The sequence below is a fragment of the Hippocampus zosterae genome, chromosome 10 (assembly GCF_025434085.1).
Source record: "Hippocampus zosterae strain Florida chromosome 10, ASM2543408v3, whole genome shotgun sequence".
NCBI lineage: Eukaryota > Metazoa > Chordata > Actinopteri > Syngnathiformes > Syngnathidae > Hippocampus > Hippocampus zosterae.
The window spans coordinates 5,048,534-5,072,249 of record NC_067460.1 but is presented as its reverse complement, the minus strand read 5'-3'; the positions used below and the strand labels follow the sequence as shown (position 1 = coordinate 5,072,249).

Below are 23,716 nucleotides of genomic sequence, written 5' to 3'. Positions count from 1 at the left end.
TTCTTTTTTTTCCATTCCAAACAGTGGGGCTAATTCACTCAACACCAACCCCACAATTTCGTCCTTCCATGGATTGGCAGCTAAGCCGGGTGAAGATCCAAAACCACAGTCAAAAGCAACCCGCTAAAAATTCTGAAAAAAGCCAAAGCCAAAAGGTAAGCAAAGCAGTTTCACTGCGTGCAATACGGTAGTTTTATCCAACAGCCTTAGCTCCTGACAAGCAGCACATACTCATAACGCTGTGTGATGCTATCAGTGTGCAACCAGCGTTGATTGACATTGTGTGTGGGTAGGTGTAATGTGGTGGCTGGGTGTGTGCTGCCTCCAGAAATGGAAATACAAGCCCCGCTGTCTCTCTGGGACGTGGGGGATAACATGCGCTTCATATTTACCTCCCGCTTTTTGAGATCGGCTCAACAAGTCCAGTCATCATCATAGTGAAAGTCTACTTGGAATTGCCTCTGTTCATGGGGGGATGGGGTGATCAGTGGCTGATTTGCACAAGAAAGTGCATTGGTAAATTTGATGTGAAGTGGCGATATGCGAGAGTTTGGGAGAATTTTGATCGCATGTCACCAACATGTTTAGACCCCCGGTAATTATTTGTAGAAAAAATAATGTGCAGAAACTGAGCAAGAATTGACTGTCTTACTTGGATACACTGTTGATTTCATTATAAAAAAAATCAAAACGTTTCCCATTTTTCAAAATGGCTATCCTGTTTTGCTTATCCTGTGAGTGCAAAAAAACGAACCAAGCACTGAAGTGACATTTGGCACCTACTACAAGCTGGGGCAAGGTGGGTTATAAAAAACACCAGCAGCAAAAAACACATCTGGCAAGGTGGGATTAACAGAAACATAACCACATATATTCACAGACTGAAAATGAGGACCCAGCTAAACATGACACCCAATGCCAAATGTTTTCCAAATGGGAGTGGCGTCTAACTCACTTTAATGTCGGAGTCCAATTCCAGCAGGGCGGCAACGATGTAAGCCGTCAGGGACACGTCGTCACTCACTCCTCCCTGATGGAACATTAAAAGAGGCATTCAGAGATTATTCTAGACTTTTCATTTTGGTCCTGTTACACTAAACTAGCAAACAGGAGCTAATCCTAAATCTAAAAAAAGCTTTTGACACAATAGATCACAGTATATTATTGAAAAAAATAGAAAGATATGGCATTAGAGGTGAAGCTTATAAATGGATAAAAAGTTATTTAGAAAACAGATATCAGTACGTGCAACTCAACAATAAAAAAACGAATCAACTGAAAATCACTCACGGAGTTCCTCAGGGGTCAGTGCTTGGTCCAAAACTATTCATCTTATATATAAATGATATCTGCAAGGTCTCAAAACAATTTAAATGTGTCCTGTTTGCTGATGATACAACTTTCTACTGTTCTGGAATAAATCTGAAACAGCTCCTGACAACCGTAGAAAACGAATTAAACAAATTAAAAAACTGGTTCGACAGAAATAAATTGTCACTTAACCTGAAAAAAATCGAAGTTAATTGTTTTTGGCACAAGACCAATCAAACACCAAGCTAAAATTATGGTAAACTCAATTGAGATAGAAATAGCGTATGAAACCAACTTTCTCGGATTAGTAATAGACTCAAAACTATGTTGGAAGCCACATATCGGTAACGTAAAAAGAAAAATAGCCAAAACCGTAGGGATCCTCTACAAAACCAAGGAAGTGTTAAATAAGAGATCTTTATACATATTACACACTTCATTATTATTACCATATATATGACCTACTGTGTGGAAATATGGGGAAATGCCTGCAAAACAAACACACTCCCTAGTCTAAAACTACAAATTAAAGCAATTAAAATTATTAATAGATCAAAATATATGGAACCCACAAATCCACTATTTATCAAATTAAATACGATGAAATTTTATGACCTGGTTGACTTTAAAATTACCCAATTAATGTACAAAGCACACAATAACCTGCTCTGCCAAAACATTCAGAATTTTTTCGAAATTCGAGAAAGCTGCTATGATTTAAGAGGTACCAACTTATTCAAAAAAACTCAAAACAAGAACAAACATCAAGCAAAGAAGTGTATCTAGCAAAGGTGTTAATCTGTGGAATAATTTCGAAACGGACCTGAAAATGAGTAAATCGCTTGCTGAGTTCAAAAACAAATTTAAAAAAATAGTACAAACAACCTACATCAATCAGAGTTAAAATGATAAATTCTAAACATTAAATATAATGATATATGAGAACTAAGTTGATAAATAGAGAAAGGTATTGAAATATCCATTATGAATACAAGGAAAAATTGACACAAGAGTGCCAGGGTGTGGATGTATATAATCCCGATACAAAACAAAAGTTGTAAAATATCACGGTTCAGGGTAAAGTATGAGCCTTAATGGAGACTTCTTTCTTCTTACTTTTTTCTTTTCTGATTGATATAAAAATTATTTATTAAATATAAATACATAACGGGCTAGGACTAGATACGTTTTTTACTTCTTCCTACTCCCTTGAACATAATAACTGTGTTGAATGAAGACAGATTTCTTTCTTTTTACTATTTTATCTACCTTATTTTCTGTCAAATTATTACTGTTTATGTTTTATGTTCAATAAACAAACAAACAAACAAACAAACTATATGCAGAACAATATAAACAGTATATCGCTGCCGTTGGATGGAATCCTCCATCCATCCATTTTGAACCGCTTTATCCTCACGAGGGTCGCGATCATGCTTGAGCCAATCCCGGCTGCCTTAGCAACCAGGCCCCGTCCTGAGGAAAATGATATTGACGGCAAACTGTCAGCAGGTTTTGAAAGACCACTCAATCGCAAATTCCAAGAGTAAGTAACTACATAATTTGATTTTTAGGTGAACCTTTAAAATCTGAGAACATTTGACACCTTCAACAGATAAAATGACAAAAATGGTGATTTGGTCTCAGCCCCAAAACAACTGTGAAGAACCCATTCAGCTTACAACTCATTTCCTGAGGCATCACCTGCCAACGTTTGCTTGTTTTATTGTTGCTACCTGTTGTTGTTGTTGTCATTATTTTAAATGAGGTCAAATTACCGGAATGGGAAATTGGATTCAAGAATTTTGCGTCTCAAAATCATTTCACTTTTTGTATGACCCAGAGAAAAAAGTTCAATGGCATTTTATCACGGCTGTTATATCAAATGCATTCATTGGAATAGCAAATCGACACTGTATACATACTATCCTATATTTCCACAACACTCACAATTTAGGCTGTGTGCATCATGGAACATGCTCGAAGGACAGTCACAAATAGGGATGCAAAATAATTATCGTCCAGATCGTGCAAATTGGGCCGATATCAAATACACGAACGTTACAACCAGCCCAAGTCTGCTCAAATCTAAAAACATTTATTCTAAATATTAACACATTAGACGATATCGTATTACAGTAAAAATTGATGAGTCCCAGCGACTTTCCGCTGCACATTCAATATTTCGGACGAGATCGCTTCACATGACCAGCTGGACCTCCATGAATTATTGTCGGATCCGTCAGGCATGTCAGCCGAGTCAAGCTCTCAGTCTTTCTGCTCTCAGTAAAGTGGATCAGAGAATAGATGGATGGACACTGCACTGTGTACCACTGTACATGTTGGCATGTAAATGGCGACGGCTCGTTGAAGTGCAGCGATGAGGAGCGATGTCAATTTTTTTCACATGATAATCTTTTGTTTTTATTTTGGTGCTCACAGTTGTCTTCAAATAGGCCTGTCACTATATCAATTTATCATTCGATGAGCACAAAAATGTGATGGGATAAATGGTTATTTGCATACGTGCTTGTTTACATACTGCATCAACATCCCTCGCCTGTTTTGTCAAATTGTTCACACGCACACGCACACGCACACACACACATTGTGGCGGACAACTGTGGGTTCATCCGATCCGATCCTGGGCAATCGGCCCCCCGTCAGGGACTTGCCCCCCCTCCCGGGTCCCACACCCGGCATGAATCCCGTTGGTGTCTCGCAAGGTTCCTCGCCAACATTTCCTTCCCACACCTCCCGCAAGCTACACCCTTCTCCCTCCGCGCCCACCCTCCCCATTTGCCCTTCGCCCCCCCCCCCCCTGCCCTCCCTCCACGTGCCACGCCCGCTCCCTCCCTTCTCCCTCCTTCCCTCTCCACCTCATACTCTCTGCAGACTCTTTCACACCCTCTCACGTGTCTGGCATAGTTTGCTTTCGTCACCCACCTTTCACACCCTCCACACTGTCTCCTTTCTCCCTTCTCCTCATACGCTCCTCCCGTGCAACTCCTTTGGTGACTCATTTTATTACCTTTTGACGCAAACCTCCTCCCACACTTCTCGCACTCAAACTCCACCTGTTCCTCGTTCCTGCGGTGTATGCGTTTCTCGTGCATGGTTAGACCAGCTCTACCCCTGCACACTTTTCCACACCCGTCATACCGACATACCAACCCATCATTCACCCTCCTCACATTCCTTTCCAGTCTTTCCTCGTTCCTTGCCGCCTCATATCTGTGACCTTTCTGATTTTCCCCTTTATACAGGTGATCCATTCGCTCTCTCACTCTCCGCTTCCATCCTTCCCTGTCACTCGTCAATCTTTCCACCTCCGTCCAGTCCATCCCTGCATTCCTCATCACTCTCTTCCAGTACAACACCGTTTTCCTTTTGCGCCCCATCCTCTTCCCTCTTCCTTCCAGTTCCTCCCACCATCCCAATACCATAGCTTTTGTTAGTCTTTCATTTCCCATACGCATCACATGTCCAATTCTCTGCAACACTCGCCTCTCGATTTTCCACTCGATGGATTTTACTCCGAACATTTTCCTTACATCATACATATTCACTCCTCTTTCTTGCATTTGCCTCAGTGGTTTTCCGTTCCTATCACTCCACACATACCTGTAGCACCTATCCATGCACTTCTGTAGTTTCCCCACATCCTTCTTCATCCATGTTCTTACCTGACAGTCATACAGCAAGCTGCTCTCCACACACGCCTCTACTACTCTCCCTTGCCACCTCTTAGATAGTCGTGTCCCTTTCAACCACCCTTTCACACTCCCCCATAGCTTTCCTGCCCTCTTGATCCTGTTTCTCACATCTGCCCGAGTCCCAATCCAGCTTCCCAACACTCTAATCTCCTCCCCCTCTAGCGTTCCAAACTCCAGCACCTCCTCCTTCTCCTCATTGTTCCTCTCTTCCCACTGGGCCATTACGCTTTCCACTCTCCTTACAGCCTCTTCTATCTCTCCTTTTGTCCCCACTATAGTAGTGTCATCCGCAAACAAGGCGCTCGATACCCTCACTTCCTTTGTTTCCGAGCTCCCTCTCTCCCAGCCATGTTCACCTGCGAATGACCCTCCTGGTATCCACCTCCACACCACCATTTTTTCCTCCCTGTTATCTTGATTCCTCGCCGCTAGTGCCTGCCTCATCACCGCCTGATGGTAGATGTTAAAGAGGATCGGTGATGTAGAGCATCCTTCCCTCAGCCCTCTCGCTGGCATCCATCCTCCACTCATTCCCTCCCTTCCCCTCACCTTATACTCTGTCGTCTCATGCAGGTCCATAATGGTGTCCAGACATCTGCCTTTCAACCCATACCTTTCAAGCAACATCCACAGTGCTGGTTTGCTCACTCTCGGATACGGATTTTTCAAATCTAACAGTCTTGCACATGGCCAGTCGTTGTCCTTCATGTCCCTCACCCCTTCCTGGGTCACTCTCTTCTTACAATCTTCTACATCCTCCTGTATGCGTGCCATCATTTGCGTTACATCTGCTGTGGACCTCCCTTTCCTAAAGCCCGCTTGGTTTTCGTCAAGGAGCCCCAGGTGTTCGGCCCACCAACTCAGTCGCTTCGCTAACATTCTCCCTAACACCCTGCTGCCCATACTCAGCAGGCACACTCCTCTGTAGTTGTTTCTGTCATTCCTGTCCCCCTTCTTATGTATCGGTACCATCAGTCCCACTTTTACACTTCCCTCCCACCTGTCCGCCCTCTGCTCAAACATCTGCCTCACTATCTTAATCACTCTTTCTCTCACTTCCTCACACGCACTCTGTATATATCCTATTCTCACCCCATCTTCTCGCGGTGCTGACTCCCGAATCTCCCCCATACCCAATGATTTCTTCCCTCTCAGGCACCTCATTCATGATCTCGTTTGCTTCGCTCGCTCTACTATCGTCCCTGAGATCTACTGCTCCTTGAACTGCCTCTTCTATCACTCTTGGTTCTTCCTCGTACCTCTCCCTCGACACGCTTTCAAAATGCTCCCTGAACTCCTCTGTTGTCACCGTCGTGCTCCGAGCGGCCGGTTTATCCCTTTTTCCCAACTTCCTCAAACATTTGTACATGTCGCCAATCCTTCCTCTAGAACATGCTTCCTGACAGTCCTCAATCACTCCTTCCCACCAGTCTCTTTCCAGCCTCCTCAGCAACTTCAATTCCTTTCGTGTTTCCTTCACTTCCGCCTTTAGTCTGGTGAGTTCTTCTTCCATCTCCCCCACTCCTCTCCCTCCTCCCCTCACTCTCAACCTTCTCCTCGCATTCAGTGTCTCCAATTTCTTATTCCTTCTGTCTACCCTCTCCCCTATCCTCTTCTTCATCTCTATCTCCTCCTCTCGCCCTACCGTCCAAGGATTGGATATTTCTCTTCTCTCCCTTCCACATACCTCCACTGCTGTTTCCACCATTATGTTCGCCAGCTCCGTCCACCCACTCTCCTTTCCCCATCCTACTTTGTTCAACTCCTCCAATTTCTCTTGTCCTCTCCTCATATTCTCTTTTCTTCTCCTCCACTTTCAACAACTCCCACTTCGCCTGCACCGTTCTCCTTTGGGTCCTCTCTTCTGTCCTCCATCTCTTCCACTCCCCATCACCTTCATACACACCGGTCTATGGTCCGACAATTCATACTCACTCATAGTCCACATCCTTTTCACCATGCGGTGCCTCTCATTCCCTTTCACCAGAAATCCATCCAACTCATACCATTTCCCGCTTGCCATGTGTCGCCACGTCCCCCTCCTTCTAAACCTCCTATAGCTGTTAACATATGCCAGATTGTGCTCCCGACACCATTCTATTAGATCCCTTCCGGCTTTATTCATCCTCCCCAACCCATGCCCCCCACACACTCCTCCTATCTTCACATTTGTTCCCACACTCGCATTGAAGTCTCCTCCAATTATCAGTCTTTCCCTCCCTCCCATTCCCACCTGACTCCCCATATCTCGTCGGCATCTCTCCATCTCTCGTTCGTCCGTTCCCCAGCTCGGTTGGTAGACCGATACCAACCTGAGCCCTCCCAGCACCACCGCCACCACTCTCTCTCCCAGCCACTTCTGCTGTCCTTCCTCTATCCACGTCCTCAATGCCGTTCCCCTCAGCATCACTCCGGCTTTCCTCCCATGAACAAGCACTACCTGTTCATCCTCTTCTCCCAACCATACCACCCCAGCTTCATCTGCCTTTAGTTCCGTCATCAGCACCACTTCCCAGTTTTCTTTGTTGACTCTTTCTGCTACTCTCCTCAACCGCTTTCTAAATGTTTCTCTCACACTCAATCTCCTCACATTCCATGTGACTATCACTCGTTCACCGTTCTTGTCCCGAGCCTCAGTTCTGTTTCCCCCTTCCCATCCCGCCCTTCCTCTCCTCCTCTCTCCCCTTCTTTCATTCCCCTCTCTTCTTTTATTGTTTCTGCTCCTTGCTCCCCTCTTGCTTTCAGGGCCTGGATGGGGGTGAATCCCCACCAGTCTGTCTTTCAACTACCCTCCCACATGTCTTTGGTTCATCCCACCTTGCTTGCGCTTCCTTCTTACCATCCTCAACTCGCCCCCTGGGGAACCTTTTTCCCACCTCGTCGCGCCACGTGCAGGTCCTAAAAGGGTCCTCGCCTGACTTTTATTTAAGGAGGGTTGTGGGGCGGCTACTCCCACTTCCCTCCGTTCCGACGGGGCGAGCATCAGGTGTCTCTCCTTCCGGTGAGGTCCCTCCTCCTTCCCCGTCAGCTGGTAGGTATTCAGCCGCAGCAGGGGCTCGAGTCCCCCGGCGTTCCCCCTCGCGCCAAGTGGAGGCATCCCACCATGCGAGGATTCATCTCGCACTGTGGGTTCATCATGTGTGTGAGCATCCTCCCCCTCCTCATCCTTTTCCTCCTCCTGGGCAATAAGCCACCGTGCCACACCCGATACAACTTTCGCTGGTGCCTCGCGAGGTTCACACCCAGAGCCCCGGAAGGGCCCTCGCCTGATCATTGTTGAAGGAGGGGACTCCCACTCTGCTCCGTTCCGGCGGGCCGAGCACTGGGCGCCTAACCTTGCGGTGAGACCCACATGCTTCCCCGCCGGCTGGTGGGCATTGAGCCGTGTCTGGGGCCCAAGAACCCCAGCGTTCCCCCCTCGCGCCACTCGGAGAAATCCCACCACGCGAGGTGTGTGCGAGCATGTCAACGAGCAGACTGTCGTCATCACCTTCATGCCATTGTGGAAGAGTTTCCCCACGGATCGGATGCAGCCGTCACTCCCTTGCTTTGAGTACAACCACTTCTTGGCATCTAAAATGTGCTTGGGATCGACAAAGATGTAATCCTTCGCTCCACCAAATGACTTCATCACAAAAGAGGTCAGCCTGGAGAGAAAAAAAGTGAGCGAGAGAGAGAGAGTGAGATAAAAAATAAAAATCATAATAACAATAATAATTAAATAATGTGAAGAAAAATTGTAAATAGTACTGCGATTTATCCATTTTGTGTTCATATTGCATTTAATTGAAAGATGTTTGTTGTTTTTTTCTCTTTCTTCTTTCTACATACATTCTTGCTGCTGGAGGCTGTAGATTTCCCCAGTGTGGGACGAATAAAGGATATCTTATCTTATCTTATCTTACACTTTTGAAAACATATCAAAGCACAAAGTGCCTGTGGCGGTAACCCCAAATTGAACCCATCCATTGAACACAACGATCTTGTGTATGATATGGAGCCTTTGGGCTACAAAATAATTCAGCTGAATCTGACAGAGGGACAGCAACTATTCAAACATAATGGGAGAGGCTGGTCACGAGGCAAAAAGAAGAAAAAGCTTTTGTTTATTTCCCCCTTGGTGACTTTAAGGTTCTTGGTGACTTTAAGGTTCTATTTAAATCGGAGTTTTATTTTGGTGATTAATTATTCACATAAAAGCCCCCTAAATCCTTGTAAAGCTGTCTGATGAGGTAAAATTAGTTTTGCCCAGTCCTACATTACCTACTTCGTAAACGCAACGCATTCAAGCTGTTTCGGCCAATCTTTTGTAGCAAATAATAACATGATTGGACACTTGAGTCGTTGTTCCTACAACAGCTACCCCCAGACATATTCACCAAGTACAGAACTGTCCAGCATCCTTTCAGCGAGCAAAATAAATATAAAAAAAGCAACCAAAAAAAAAACGTTTGTCCAATCCTCCCCAGGCGATGTGCTTTAAGCACATTAAACGATAATATTAGCATTTTCTGTCAGCAGCTTGACGAAGTAAAGGGCTGGATTTGTTGTTCTGCTGCCAAAAACAAAGATGTGTACGCCTGCCTTGGCTGCCATTTTTAGTCTCATATCAAATTAAGTGTGAACTTTAAGCTGAATAAATTCGATGCAAAACAAAACACAAAGTACTTAAAAATGTTCTCGAACATCTGATGCAACTGCACTGTGTGTGTATGTTACGTCATTTATTCTGGTATTTTATTGAGGGGGTCATTTCAGATTATCATCAAGCTTTAACGTGAAATCAGTGACAGGCTCAAATACAATCGAAATATTTTTGTGACAGTAAATTAAAAGTGTAATGCCACAAGATGAGTGAATCACATTTTGCAAATAGCCACAATGTAACAACATAGAAGCAATCAGCAACTGCATTTGCCTGCTGAGGTGTACACAAACTTTCCTCCATGGTGGAATCACTAAAAGTCAAACTGCAATGTCATCATGTTGCATGACTTCATGTTTTACAATCAATAGTCAGTTCAAGGCTCATTTCCACAGCTGTACATGAGGAGTTCTTTATCTTTGAGTGAACCGCTTGATCCTCACGAGGGTCGCGGGGGGTGCTGGAGCCTACCCCAGCTGTCTTCGGGCAGTCGGCGGGTACCTGAACCGGTTGCCAGCCAATCGCAGAGCACACAGAAACGAACAACCATCCGTGCTCACACTCAGACTTGGGGACAATTCAGAGTGTTCAATCAACCTGTCATGCATGTTTTTGGAATGTGGGAGGAAACCGGAGTACCCGTAGAAAACCCACACAGGCCCGCTGAGAACATGCAAACATTGGACATGCAAACATTGGGTTCGCCGTTCCACATTGGAACGGCGAACCCACGACCTCTGAACTGTGAGGTCAACATGCTAAACACTTAACCACCGCCTTCCAAATATCCATGATGGATTTTTTTTCTATTTTTGAAGTTAAATAGCCTTTCAATTGCAGGGCTTATTTTTGCATTGCGCTTTTTACCTTCAAGGTACTCAAAACTGTGAAATGCCAATCATTTGAAATCGCTGATACAAAGCATCATCGCTGATGAACGCTGCGGCTTTCCTACTGACCAGGTGTTGCCAGATGCGTCTCTCTTCCCAAAGGCGCTGTAGGAGCCATCGTCATGCTTGTAGGTGAGCTCCCTTTGGTATCCTGGAACACACACGCATGCACAAAAACACACATCCCGATAGACCACTTGCAGATCTTTATGTCGTTCCATTTAGTCCTTGGCGACCGACTTTTCCTTTAGAACTATTGTGAAGCAGTGTACAAAGATGTGATTTGGCAAGACCTTTTCAACCGCTGGAAAGTAGTTTTTTAAAAATCTTTTGTTTGGTACTCCCTCCATGTACAGCCCTGTGCTGAAATATGACGGTTAAGATTAAGATTACTGACATTTTGCTCGATGCATGCAGCGAGGGGGACATTTGTGCAATGCCTGGACATGAAGATGACAAGAAGGACATTTGAGGTGATTTGTTCAGCACACTTTGTCAGCAAAACACAAATAGGCTGAATACATGTGTTGTTTTGCTCACATGACACGTGATCTGAGACAGCGTAACAATCAACGAATCAATGGCTAATGTGACATGCCACAATCATGTTGAAATGTGGAAACGTTTCTCGTGGCAAAATGACAGTGACATGAAAATTCATTTTTGTCGGTCTCATCGCAGACTTTGTTGGTTTCCATGCTTAGCCTTTGTGTGTTCCCTATTGGTTTTAAAATAAATGTGAACGTAAATAAATACAGTATGTTCAAGCAAGTTATCATCGGTAAATTGTGGCGAATGAAAATGCTTTGCAGTGGTGGTTATTATTATAATTTTTTTTAAACACTAACATCAAAGCCTCTAAATTCCATTTGAAAAGTTAAACAAGGCACAAAGTGCACCTGCTGTTTTGTCACATGAGACTTAAAGCCTTTTAATCAATGCGTGCAGACTTTGAGGCGTACAGTTACCGTATTTTCATGCCCATAAGGCGCACTTTAAAGTCTTCAGTTGTCTTCAAAATGAGCGGGGCGCCTAATAATGCGGGGAGTTTTGTGTATGCACTGAGTTCCAAAAATCTCTGAATGCTGCTGTGTAACTTCGATGAGGGGTCCGCTCGGACACTGATGTTGTGACGACATACTGCTTATTTCGAGGACAGATGAACGTAACTGAGGACAGCATGCAGACATGAAAGGGGGGAAAGATGGGCATCACAATGAACGCTAGAGGCACGACCATGGCGCAGCAACATCCGGCGGATTACCAGGAAAAGCTGGCAATGTTTCGCTTGTACTGCAGTAAAACGTGTCATGTTCTGCTCGTCTCGCTTGGCTTCCAAAGATTAAATACAAAGGCAACTTAAATAGTTTAAAATCTTTCTTTCCCAATGATGATAAAAATTGTACTGTCCCTGATGCGTATCAAATTTTCATAGTCTTGTTTTGTGAGCCCCTCCTTCCATGGTGGGAATGATGACTCACCGCTCTCGAGGAAGCGCGTTGCCTTGTCCCGAATCTCAGCAGTCAGTTGATCGGTGCTTTTCAAGTAGTTGAGAATGAAGATGTTGGGGGCAAAGAGCAACATGTTCTGCTCCCCGCAGCCATATGGCATCGCCAGGAGTTGGTCCAGGTTCTTCATGGCTCGGCCCATCAGGTCACCTTCATCAGGAAAAAAATAAATAATAATCTCATGAGGGACGGTTCTACGAAGAAATTCTCGAGAAATATAATCCAAGAACATAAACAACAGTTTTTAAATTTTCATGTTTTTTTTTTTTTTACCAAGAACAGAGACAGTGGCTCTGGCAGATGCAGCAACAAACATTTCTGGCATAAGAAGAGAGATGTTCTTTTCCACGGGTCCCTCTGGCAACAAACCGGATGCAAAAAGAGTGAGAGAATTAGAATTGCAGTTAGTGTAATAGGACCTGAAGGAATCTATTTCCAACGTGAGAAGTCAGTATCTACTTTCAAAAGACTGCATTCATGTGGGTGTTCTATTTCTTTGTTCGGTGCATTATAAAAAAAAATAGTAAAACCGACGGCATTTTGAAGCATCCAATAACCCTTTCAAAACCCAAATATCGTCAGTATTTACATGACAATGTGGAATTGTGACTTGTGGGGGTGGATGCTTTGGCGTGGGTGGACGGTGGACGTCCAGCGCCGAAACGTAATTGTCAAAATGGAGTAGGGGGAGCATTAAGGTTTCGCTTCGTATAATCAAATGGGAATTGAGTCTTTTTTTATGTAAGGATTCTCTTCATTCTTTCATGGGAAGAATGATTGAATACCTAATTAATTCCAACCAAAGTGAAAAGTTCCGAAATGTGCTTGCACACAAATGAAGGCAAATGTAGATGATGGACGAACCCCATTTTTGGTATGACAGCAACAAACCAAGAATTCATCTACAACAAACCAAGAATTCATCTATAGAACTCTCAGGTGAGCAAAACAGAGAGCTTCAAAACCCATGTTCCACAAGACTTGACGAACAAGTTGCAAAACCGTACCTGCAGGACAGAGGAGCGCATTGTGACTGACTGACTGGGGCGTTCCTTCGGCCTACAAGAGAAACCAACATGGGAAATGTCTCCACCACTTCCACAATCAAATCTACTGATGTTCGGTCAATGCAGTCGGATCTGGAGCATCTGACAGGGACTGACCTCGACCAGCAGGCTGCGGACCACGGTGTCAATGCGGCCCACGTCAGGGACAGAAGCCACCTCATTGCCGCACAGCACGCTGGTCTTCATGGCCTCGGCGCTCACCTTCAGATCGATCTTGCCTGAATGCAAACAAGCAGTTTTTTAAGAGGTCGCGTGAAGGCATTCGTCTTTACTCGGACCTTCAACAAATTTACCATCAACATACCATTTGTTTTTTGAGGTTACCCCCACACTCCACCACCCTCACTGAATGTCACTTTCTCGCCCAGATTTCAGTTTTCTTCACAGTCATTAATCCCCATTTGTTTCCTTCTGACACACACTCTCCCCATTCCAAATGATCTCCCGCCCCCTCCCTGTTATTCACATCCCAAAATTGTTCTCACTGAGGCAGAGTACAGATCAGCCCCTGAGGGAGAGGTTTCCAAGTATTTCATCAGTGATGCTACCTGACATGTTAGTATAAGTGATTGTCAGCACGCCTCGAAGAGGAGATGGAGCAGCACGATTTGACACTCAGCAAACCCTCGTTCGTCCTCATGGCTGTTTGATGAAGCCGATTAAACCTCCTCCTCTTTGTACCATAATCCATCTCGTTTTTGTTTCACATTGTCATTCCCTTTCAATTGACTAAGTTTTACATTTTACTTTTTTCGCACTTATTTTTATCTTACAATTACAGTATTTTCACGACTATTCGACGCATCGTACTAATGGCCGCGGTCTCAGTAATGCGTGACATTTCTGTATTTTACACATACACAGGACGCATCGTACGAATGGGCGCAGTTTTACAGTGGTAAAACATACGGTATCACGCCAAGACATACAGATAAGATAAAAACACGTTTTTAAAAAGGCAACGAAAGCAGAACTGAGTTTGGGTGTATTTTATTTAGCCATCGTACAATGTTCTCATGTTTTTCGATCAATCATCACCCAGAAATCCATCAAAGTCCTCATCCTCTGTATCAGAAGCAGAGGACTGCACATCTCAGTTGTCATTGAATGCATGCTAGTGTGAGTTGCTACGCATTGCCGAGCGGAAAGAAAGAGTACCAACAGCAAAGTCAACATTTCTCTCGTGTGAAGCTTTCCCACATTTGAAAGTAAAGAACAGAGCGAAACATGGTGGCAGCGCGTGTGTGTGTAGAAAGAATTGAACAATTGTGCAAGTACCGTAATCCATCAAAAACGCCGCGTTCCCTCTCGTTGTTGCGTATTGTGGCGTAACTCGCCAAGCGCTGCCTCTCACTCTTTGTAAAGTTGTGTTTGCCACCGATCATCCATTGTTCCCATGCCGTTTGCAACTTTACTTTGAACGCCTGGTTGATGCCAATGTCCAGCGGTTGGAGTTCTTTAGTCAAGCCTCCGGGAATAACGGCAAGCTCAGAGTTCATTTGCTTGACTTTTTTTTTCACCGCTGCTGTGAGATGGGGACGCATGCCAAAAGCATAACCGGTGGCTTTAAGTTTGAACTGAGCTTCGTAGGCGTGTCTTTTTGTCGAATTTATTTTCAGGGGTTCTTAGAAACCAAAACCGGAGTTGTTTTGCAACAATGCACATTGCCACACTCTATACAAGTGTTGGTACTGGCTTGAGGCGTCCACTTACACGCCCACCCTTCACCATTGGCGGACTAGCTTGTCTGTCCTCTCTCTCCCTCTCTCACTCTCTCTCCCTCTCCATATATGTATATATACACGCCCACCCTTCCCTGATTGGCCGACTTCTTTCATGCCTGGCCACCGTCACTTCCGCCTTTTCTCTATATAAACAGCGTGTCGGCTGTCAGTCAGATTTTGGAACTCGGCGCATATAAAGGACGCTCCGCACCATAAGGCGTCCTGTCCATTTTGGAGAAAATTTAAGACCTTTAATGGCGCATTATAGTCGTGAAAATACGGTACCTTGTATAAACCTTAATATACTGTCGACATTTAATGGATGACGAGCAGTTTTTTTTTCATATGCAGAGACGAAAGTGGACTTTCCTAAAAATTCCGGAAAGAAAAAATAAATAAATATATATATATATATATATATATATATATATATATATATATATATATATATATATATATATATATATATATATATATATATATGGCTGAAAGCTAAGATCATGGCGAGAATGAAAGCTGGGCAACCTAGAAACCGATTACAACGGCAATGTGAAGTACCACCTGAAAATCTCGTAACGATCACAGAAACCAATGAGCTGATATACGCTTCAGGATCAGTGATCCTAGAGACTCTTGGCTATAAGAGCAACCATGGAAGCCATGAGATACATTACCCACCATGGAAAAGACGGTTGTAGGCTAAGATCAAGGCGGCCCGGAAAGATGTGAGTCAATTGACGGAGGCCCAGAGAGGTGTGATGAAAAGGCCGATACCTGAGAGGTACATCCAGATGACGTGGATCTTAGGCACTCGAAACTGCCAAACAAAGGCTCCAAGCCTTGTCCAGCCGCCTAAAGCGGTACACGAAAGAGAATGAGGCCAGACGAATAAACAGATTGTTCGCAACACAACCTGCGAAAGTGTACGCTCAGTGGCAGGGTCCTAACAACAGAGCTGACCCACCAAGACTGGAAACTGAAAGGTACTGGAAAGGCATATGGGAGAAGGAGGTTGCACATAACAGCAGTGCACAATGGCTGGTGACCCTGAGAGAGGAGCACAGCAACCTCCCTGAACAGAACCCAGTTACCATAACAGTGGCAGACATACAGGAAAGAGTCTCAGATATGAAGAACTGGACAGCACCAGGCCCGGACATGGTCCACACCTACTGGCTAAAGAGACTCACAGCACTCCATGAGCGCCTAGCAGTACAAATGAACCAGCTGCTGAGGGATGGGACTCACCCAGAATGGCTAACCGAAGGGCGAACGATCCTGATCATGAAGGATCCCTCGAAGGGTGCAGCCCCATCCAACTATCGGCCAATAACCTGTCTCTCCACAACATGGAAGCTCATGTCAGGCATCATTGCGGCAAAGATAAGTGGACACATGGATCAATACATGAACGAAGCACAGAAGGGCATTGGTAGAGTAACCAGAGGAGCCAAACATCAGCTCCTGGTTGACAGAACAGTCGCACAAGACTGCAGGTCCCGACGTACCAACCTGTGCACAGCTTGGATTGATTATAAGAAAGCCTATGACTCAATGCCACATACATGGATCACTGAATGCTTGGAGTTGTATAAGGTGAACAGGACCCTAAGAGCCTTCGTTGCGAACTCGATGAGAATGTGGAAAACCACACTTGAAGCCAATGGCAAGCCACTTACCCAAGTGTCCATCAAATGTGGCATATACCAAGGTGATGCACTCTCCCCACTGCTGTTCTGCATAGGACTGAACCCCCTAAGCCAAGTAATCACCAAGACAGGCTATGGATACCGCCTCAGAAATGGAGCTACAATCAGTCACCTCCTCTACTTGGATGACATAAAGCTGTATGCTAAGAGCGAAAGGGACATTGACTCCCTGATCCACACGACCAGGATGTACAGCAGCGACATCGGGATGTCATTCGGGCTTGAGAAATGTAGTCGGATGGTGACTAAGAGAGGAAAGGTAGTCCGCACTGAAGGGGTCTCACTCCCTGAAGGAACAATAGCAGACATTGAGGACAGCTACAAGTACCTCGGTATACCACAAGCCAATGGCAACCTCGAACTGGCAACATGGAAAGCGGCTATGGCCAAATACCTCCACGAGTGAGGCAAGTCCTAAGAAGCCAGCTCAATGGCAAGAATAAGACCCAGGCAATAAACAGCTATGCCCTGCCAGTGATCAGATACCCTGCAGGAATAATAAGGTGGCCAAAGGAAGAGATTCAGACCACGGACGTTAAGACCTGAAAGCTCCAAACCATGCATGGGGGGTTCATCCCAAATCCAGCACCCTGAAACTGTACTCAGGCTGAAAGGAAGGAGGCCGGGGACTAGTGAGCGTGAGAGCGTGAAACATCCAAGCTCCATGAATACATCAAGGAGAAGGCTCCAACAGATGACATACTCAGAGAATGTCTCAGACAATGGGGAACAGAGAATGAGGCACTGAAAGAGGGGCCATCATGGGAGGACAAGCCCCTACACGGGATGTACCACCGGACCATAACTGAAGTGGCTGATCTCAAGAAATCCTATCAGTGGCTAGAGTGGGCTGGCCTGAAGGACAGCACAGAGGCACTCATCCTGGCTGCTCAGGAGCAGGCCCTGAGCACCAGAGCCATTGAGGCCCAGATATACCACACCAGACAAGACCCAAGGTGTAGGTTGTGCAAAGAGCCACCTGAGGCGATCCAACACATAACTGCAGGGTGTAAGATGCTGGCAGGGAAAGCCTACATGGAACGTAATAACCAGGTGACTGGCATAGTCTACCGAAAGATCTGTGCGGAGTATGGACTGGAAACCCCAAGATCAAAATGGGAAACACCTCCGAAGGTGGTGGAGAATGACAGAGCGAAGATCCTGTGGGACTTCCAGATCAGATATCGTGATCATAGATAAAGGGCAGAGGAAAGCCGTTGTAACGGATGTCCCAAGTGATGGAAACATCAAAAAGAACATGAGAAACTCGAGAAATCCCAAGGGCTCAGAGAGCAGCTGGAGAGAGCCTGGAAGGTAAAGGTGCCTGTGGTGGTCGGAGTACTTGGGGCAGTGACCCCCAAACTAGATGAGTGGTTGCAACAGATCCCGGGAACAACATCGGACATCTCAGTCCAGAAATGTGCAGTGCTGGGAACAGCAAGGATACGGCGCAGAACCCTCAAGCTTCCTGGCCTCTGGTAGAGGACCCGAGCTGAATGAGGGACGGACACCACCCGAGGGGTGAGATGATGATTTATATATATAATATATATATATATATATATATGGGCGGCCCGGTATTCCAGTGGTTAGCACGTCGGCTTCACAGTGCAGAGGTACCGGGTTCGATTCCAGCTCCGGCCTCCCTCTGTGGAGTTTGCATGTTCTCCCCGGGCCCGCGTTGGTTTTCTCCGAGTGCTCCGGTTTCCTCCCACATTCCAAAAATATGCATGGCAGGCTGATTGAACACTCTAAATTGTCCCTAGGCGTGAGTGTGAGTGCGGATGGTTGTTCGTCTCTGTGTGCCCTGCGATTGGCTGGCAACCGATTCAGGGTGTCCCCCGCCTACTGCCCGGAGACAGGTGGGATAGGCTCCAGCACCCCCCGCGACCCTAGTGAGGATCAAGCGGTTAGGAAGATGAAATATATATATATATATATATATATATATATATATATATATATATTAAGGGTGTGGAAAATAATCGATATTAATCGATACATCGATGCGCACGTCCGCGATCCGAGTGCATCGGCTCATTCACTGGGTACGACGCGATTGACGGGTGAAATCGCGATTCATCACGATGCATTGATGGGTATCGGTGAAATCGCGATTCATCACGATGCATTGATGGGTATCGGTAAAATCCGAATCAATCGCCGTTTTATTCATGTTAAACGTCACATATCTGCCCTTTCCTAGGCGCAATGAATGCACCATCATTGCTTTGCGTTTTGTGTTGAATACGGACGGTAGCCGTGCGTCACATACAGTCCAGTACACAACGAGCGAAACATTATGGAAGTTAGCGCACGCAGCAGCAAGGAAACTACTATATTTAATGCAGCCGCAACATTCAAATATTATGTTTGGAAATACTACGGCTTCGAAAAGAAAGACGGAAAGCTTGATAAAACCTCCGTAATTTGCAAGGAATGTCGCACTAAGAAGCCATACAACGGCAGCACCACAAATATGCAGACCCACTTAAAACGATGGCACCAGATCACCGACAAGTTTCCCTCCCGCTTCCCCGCCTCCCTCAACTCACTTGCAACTCACTGTGACCGCGCAATGGCTATAACTAAGGCCACTGCTTATTTCATATGCAAAGACCTCCAGCCTTAGCGTGGTGGACAACGAGGGTTTCATACAGCTCGTGCACGTTTTGGAACCCAGGTATAAAATACCAGACAGGTCTGTGTTCACTTACAAACATATTCCCGATGTGTACAACAAAGTGAGAAGTGAGATTACTGTGTCGCTGAACAGTGCGCAAAGAGTTGCACTTACAGTGGATGGGTGGACATCTTGCGCTATAGGTTCATATATATATATATATATATATATATATATATATATATATATATATATATATATATATATATATATATATATATATATATGAATATTTCATATAAGACACTCAGTGAGAGTCTGTTTGTGTTTACACTATAGCAACAGCTGTGAGTCTCAGGTGCCAAATTGTTTACATTTTCTTTGCACAAAACCCAATTGTGAAAGGGCTTAAATAAGTTGTTTTACAAGTTCTACTGTTTATAAGGAATAAAGTGGTATCCTTTTTGTAATACCATACTGAATTCCATCTTTTTAAAAGCTTTTTTTCTTTGCTTATTTGCATCATGTTTAATTGCATAATATCGCAACAAATTGCATTGTATCGTATCGGATCGCATTGATTTGAACTTAATGTGTATCGAATCGTATCGCATCGTGTAGACGGTGAAACGTATCGCATCGTATCGCCAGAAAATTGCATGTATCGTTTAAGTATCGCATCGCTGGCAGTGGATCGTGATGTGTATCGAATCGTCCTCAGTGCTGAGATTCATATCCCTAATATATATATATATATATATTAGAGCTGTCAGTTTAGCGCGTTTTTATTGGCATTAATTTAAATGAATTTTAATGTGATTAAATTTTTTCTCGCGAGATTAACGCGGCACACGTCACAAACGGATGTTACGGTTCTCTATAAATACACCAGAAACAAAACAACAAGCGGCGCTGCAGTAGTCCACACCCATTACTGTTTTGCGAGCCACGGCAGTGCGAGACACCGAAAACGGATACTTAAAGAGTTTATGAACGGAAAGTTTACTTTTACAAAGTTGCCAGATTGCTCCACTGACAAGACCAAAGTTACCTGTATCATACAGGTATATGATGTATGCCACTGACGCGATTGTTACTTGTTTGGAACCATTTTGTGTGGAAGGCTACAGTGTTCTGTGTCCATATAAATAGAGCGGGTGGAGCTTCTCTGTGTTCGTCTGACAGTGACAATGCGCTGCAGTGGTAGTGACCTAGCAAAAATAAAACGTCTCCAGTGTTGTCATCGAACCAAGTGTAGTCATCCGAAATGAGGTCTACACAAAACCGTAGAGAGACTTCCGCGCAAGAAGGACCAACACAATCAACATAGCTTGACTGTGTCAGGTGGAGTGAAACCCCCCTCTTTCAGAATGGTTTGCCCCAGCAGCACGGGGGAAGTGCGTGCTCTTATGTGTACGGCCGGCAGTTTTGAATACAGTGGCGCATAACGAGCACTGGTGTCCGGTGTCTCGTTATTCTTCAACAAACATACAGAAACAGACTGCTGTGTTCAAAGCAAACTTGAGAAAAACGAAGTATGCAACCATGGTTTAAATCTGAGCACTAGTTTATCTTAGATGTGCACTTTATAATGTTATCTCGCTTTGTTTTGATTTCATAAAAAATGCTGTTAAAGCAGCTGTTGTGTGACAAAATATTTCACTGTTGTTGATGGACAGTATTGTATGGGAGATTATGTGTGAATAACTGCTCCAAGTGAAAAATGTTCATGTAAAATTGAAAATCGAATTTGTTATTTCAGTAAATATTTGCATTTGCCACATAGAAAACTGATACATGATTCCATGTTGATGAGAGCATTAAAATGGGGGGAAAATAGGACAAAAAATGTAAAAGGAAATTCAGAAACGATAAAAATGTGTGAGTAATCACAATAAATTTTTTATTCATTTGAGTTAATTATGACAGTTGCATTTTTAATTAGATTAATTATTTTAATCATTTGACAGCTCTAATATATATATATATATATACATACATACACACACACACACACACACACACACACACACACACACACACACACACACACACACACACACACACACACACACACACACACACACACGCACACACCTGGCCCATAACGCATGAATTAGTTTTCACAAAACGCTATTCAAATACTCGACATTAAATGATTAATCTTCCTTTTGTGTGCACACGTGCACCCTTTGTGACTTCCGTTCTTGCAGAAATTTCAAAATCTCCGAGATATGGCGAGACCATGAGAATGCGAGGCGAAGGTATTACTAATGTGGCGACGCCACTCGAGCTAAGCGCGCCTCAGTAAGAGATAGTACGCTGTAATCTGCTGTTCGCGCTGACACACAGCGCGAACATGTACGCAAGCACATCTTTTGATTTCAACCAATCAGCCCCGACGCAACCGATGTCACACACGACAACAGCTAAGCTAAGCTAGCCAAGACGACACTCGAAGTCAGACGGACACATTTTTCTGCCAATCTGTGTGTTTCCCTTTTTGTCCAAATATATTTTTTTCCGACAACAACTGTTTTGTCCACGGCGTCTTTTAATCGTTCCACTGGGGTTTAGCAAGTGTGTTTATAAAGAGACGAAAATCTCTTCACTGTTACTTGTGTTAGTGCCTCAACATGGCTACGCTCGTGAATGTCACGTCACATGTTATCCTCCCTGTCGGGTATTTTGTGTTCGTTATTAAAGACTCCTTTTGTTATCTGACAAAATCTCTTTTTGTGTCTGCCATTTCGGGAATCCACTTCCTTATTTTGTTGTGCACGAAGCGATCTTTCTATCGCTTCAGGCACAACGTGACAGTGAAAGAAAACAACGAACTCAAACGTGTATTCATTCAATGTTGTCAACTAATATCTGGATTAATTTTAGGCAATTTATCCTCAATTCTCCGGAGAAATATTCATGAAAATTTGAAAATCCGGAACTCCGGGAAAATCCAGAGGACTTTCATTTCTGCATATGGATAAACTGAAGTTGAAACATTTACATTATTATTCATTTTTCAATCCGCCTTTATCGTCGTGTGGGGGGGGGGGGTGAGCTGGAGCCTAACCCAGCGTCGTCGGGCAGTAGGCGGGAGACACCCTGAACCGGTTGCCAGCCAATCACAGGGCGCACAAAGACAAACAAACATCCATGCTCACACTCACACTCACACCTAGGGACAATTTCGAGTGTTCAATCAGTCTGCCATGCATGTTTTGGGAATGTGTGAGGAAACCAGAGTACCCACGCAGGCCCGGGGAGAACATGCAAACTCCACACAGGAAGGCCGGAGCCGGGATCGAACCATGACCTCTGCACTGTGAGGTTGAGGCCCTAACCACTGGCACTCCAGGCCGTCCCTGCATTATTATGTAGAACACATTTTTTTTAATTAACCGAAAGAGAGAGAGAGAATGTTTATATTTTAGGGATGTGTTTATAAATTATTGTGATTATTTTTACATTGACCGAAATAAATGCCTATGTAAGCCACCTTTGTGCAATTTGGACTACCGTAGTTAAAGTGCATATTGGCTCCAATAACAGACTTTCTTACTTATACTGTAGTTTGGAGACTGTCCACAACTTGAGCTTCCCTCTCACAAATTGATCCAATCCTTTTTTTTATTTAATACCCTTCTTTTTTTCAGATTTATTCAGTTTTAAGATAATCAGATAATTGCGTGAGAACAGTGGTACCTCTACTTCAGAAATTAATTGGTACAGGAAGAAATTTCTTGACTAGAAAATGTAAGGAGAGATGCATTTGTAAATGCCCTATTTTTTTCCTGCCCTCTCCCTACCCAACTTTCTGAACTGTGACTGTAAATTTCCCCATTGTGGGACAAATAAAGAATATCTTAATCTTAATTCCTTCCAAGTCGCCTACAGTTCAGACATACATGTTTTCCGAAGCATAAAAATGCATCAAAATATGTAACAAATACATGTTACAAATACAAATATTGAACAATAAATGAGAGTTGTGCATAATGTAAACAACAAACAATAGAGTCAAGAATAAAAATAATGGCCATCTAACTTTTAATTGCGTCCTCATCGTTTTTTGCCCTCTTTAGTTCACGTTCTCTCTCAGAAGTGGTTTTTGCCAAGCGTTTTGTAAAGAACTTATCCAAGGACGTTTGCTTTGTCGGCTTTGAACAATCCTTCGAAAATGTCCATGGCAAACATCAGCATTGTGAGTGATCGCCTGACTGGTGAACATTTTTTTCCGGGGATTCACATTTACGTAAAACTATCGGGACACCACATGGCCCAAGAGGCGACTGACGAGGACCCTGCATAAACACATCTATCTACAAGCATAGACACATACGGTAGGGGTCCCTCTTAGCAAATGGTGATGCTCTGTAATAGCCAATGGCAGAGCAGTCTGTTGCGTTCATGAAACTCGGAGCTGCAAGGTGCAACCCATACTGTATTTTTACCTTTCGTAATTTGAAATTTATTTCACAACAAGAGGCAATATTTTCCTGTTGAGGCGTTTCGTAACTTGA

The 23,716-nt window shown here is 44.3% G+C and overlaps 1 protein-coding gene and 1 long non-coding RNA gene across 4 annotated transcripts in view; one reads left to right on the top strand and one right to left on the bottom strand.

Moving 5' to 3' along the window:
* LOC127609322 (uncharacterized) overlaps positions 1-20,518 on the top strand; it is a 33,063-nt gene extending 12,545 nt beyond the window's left edge. Inside the window, exon 2 of the long non-coding RNA XR_007964541.1 lies at positions 20,317-20,518. This is a non-coding gene — a long non-coding RNA (uncharacterized LOC127609322). The remainder of the gene's footprint in view (positions 1-20,316) is intronic.
* LOC127609111 (alpha-2-macroglobulin) overlaps positions 1-23,716 on the bottom strand; it is a 118,472-nt gene that overhangs the window by 14,078 nt on the left and 80,678 nt on the right. For all 3 annotated transcript variants that reach the window (XM_052078835.1, XM_052078834.1, XM_052078836.1), the window contains exons 21-27: positions 13,234-13,355; positions 13,078-13,129; positions 12,344-12,427; positions 12,044-12,220; positions 10,632-10,713; positions 8,518-8,674; positions 956-1,030 (exon numbers count right to left, since the gene is read on the bottom strand). In XM_052078835.1, coding sequence (XP_051934795.1) covers positions 956-1,030; positions 8,518-8,674; positions 10,632-10,713; positions 12,044-12,220; positions 12,344-12,427; positions 13,078-13,129; positions 13,234-13,355 — 749 coding nt within the window. The remainder of the gene's footprint in view (positions 1-955; positions 1,031-8,517; positions 8,675-10,631; positions 10,714-12,043; positions 12,221-12,343; positions 12,428-13,077; positions 13,130-13,233; positions 13,356-23,716) is intronic.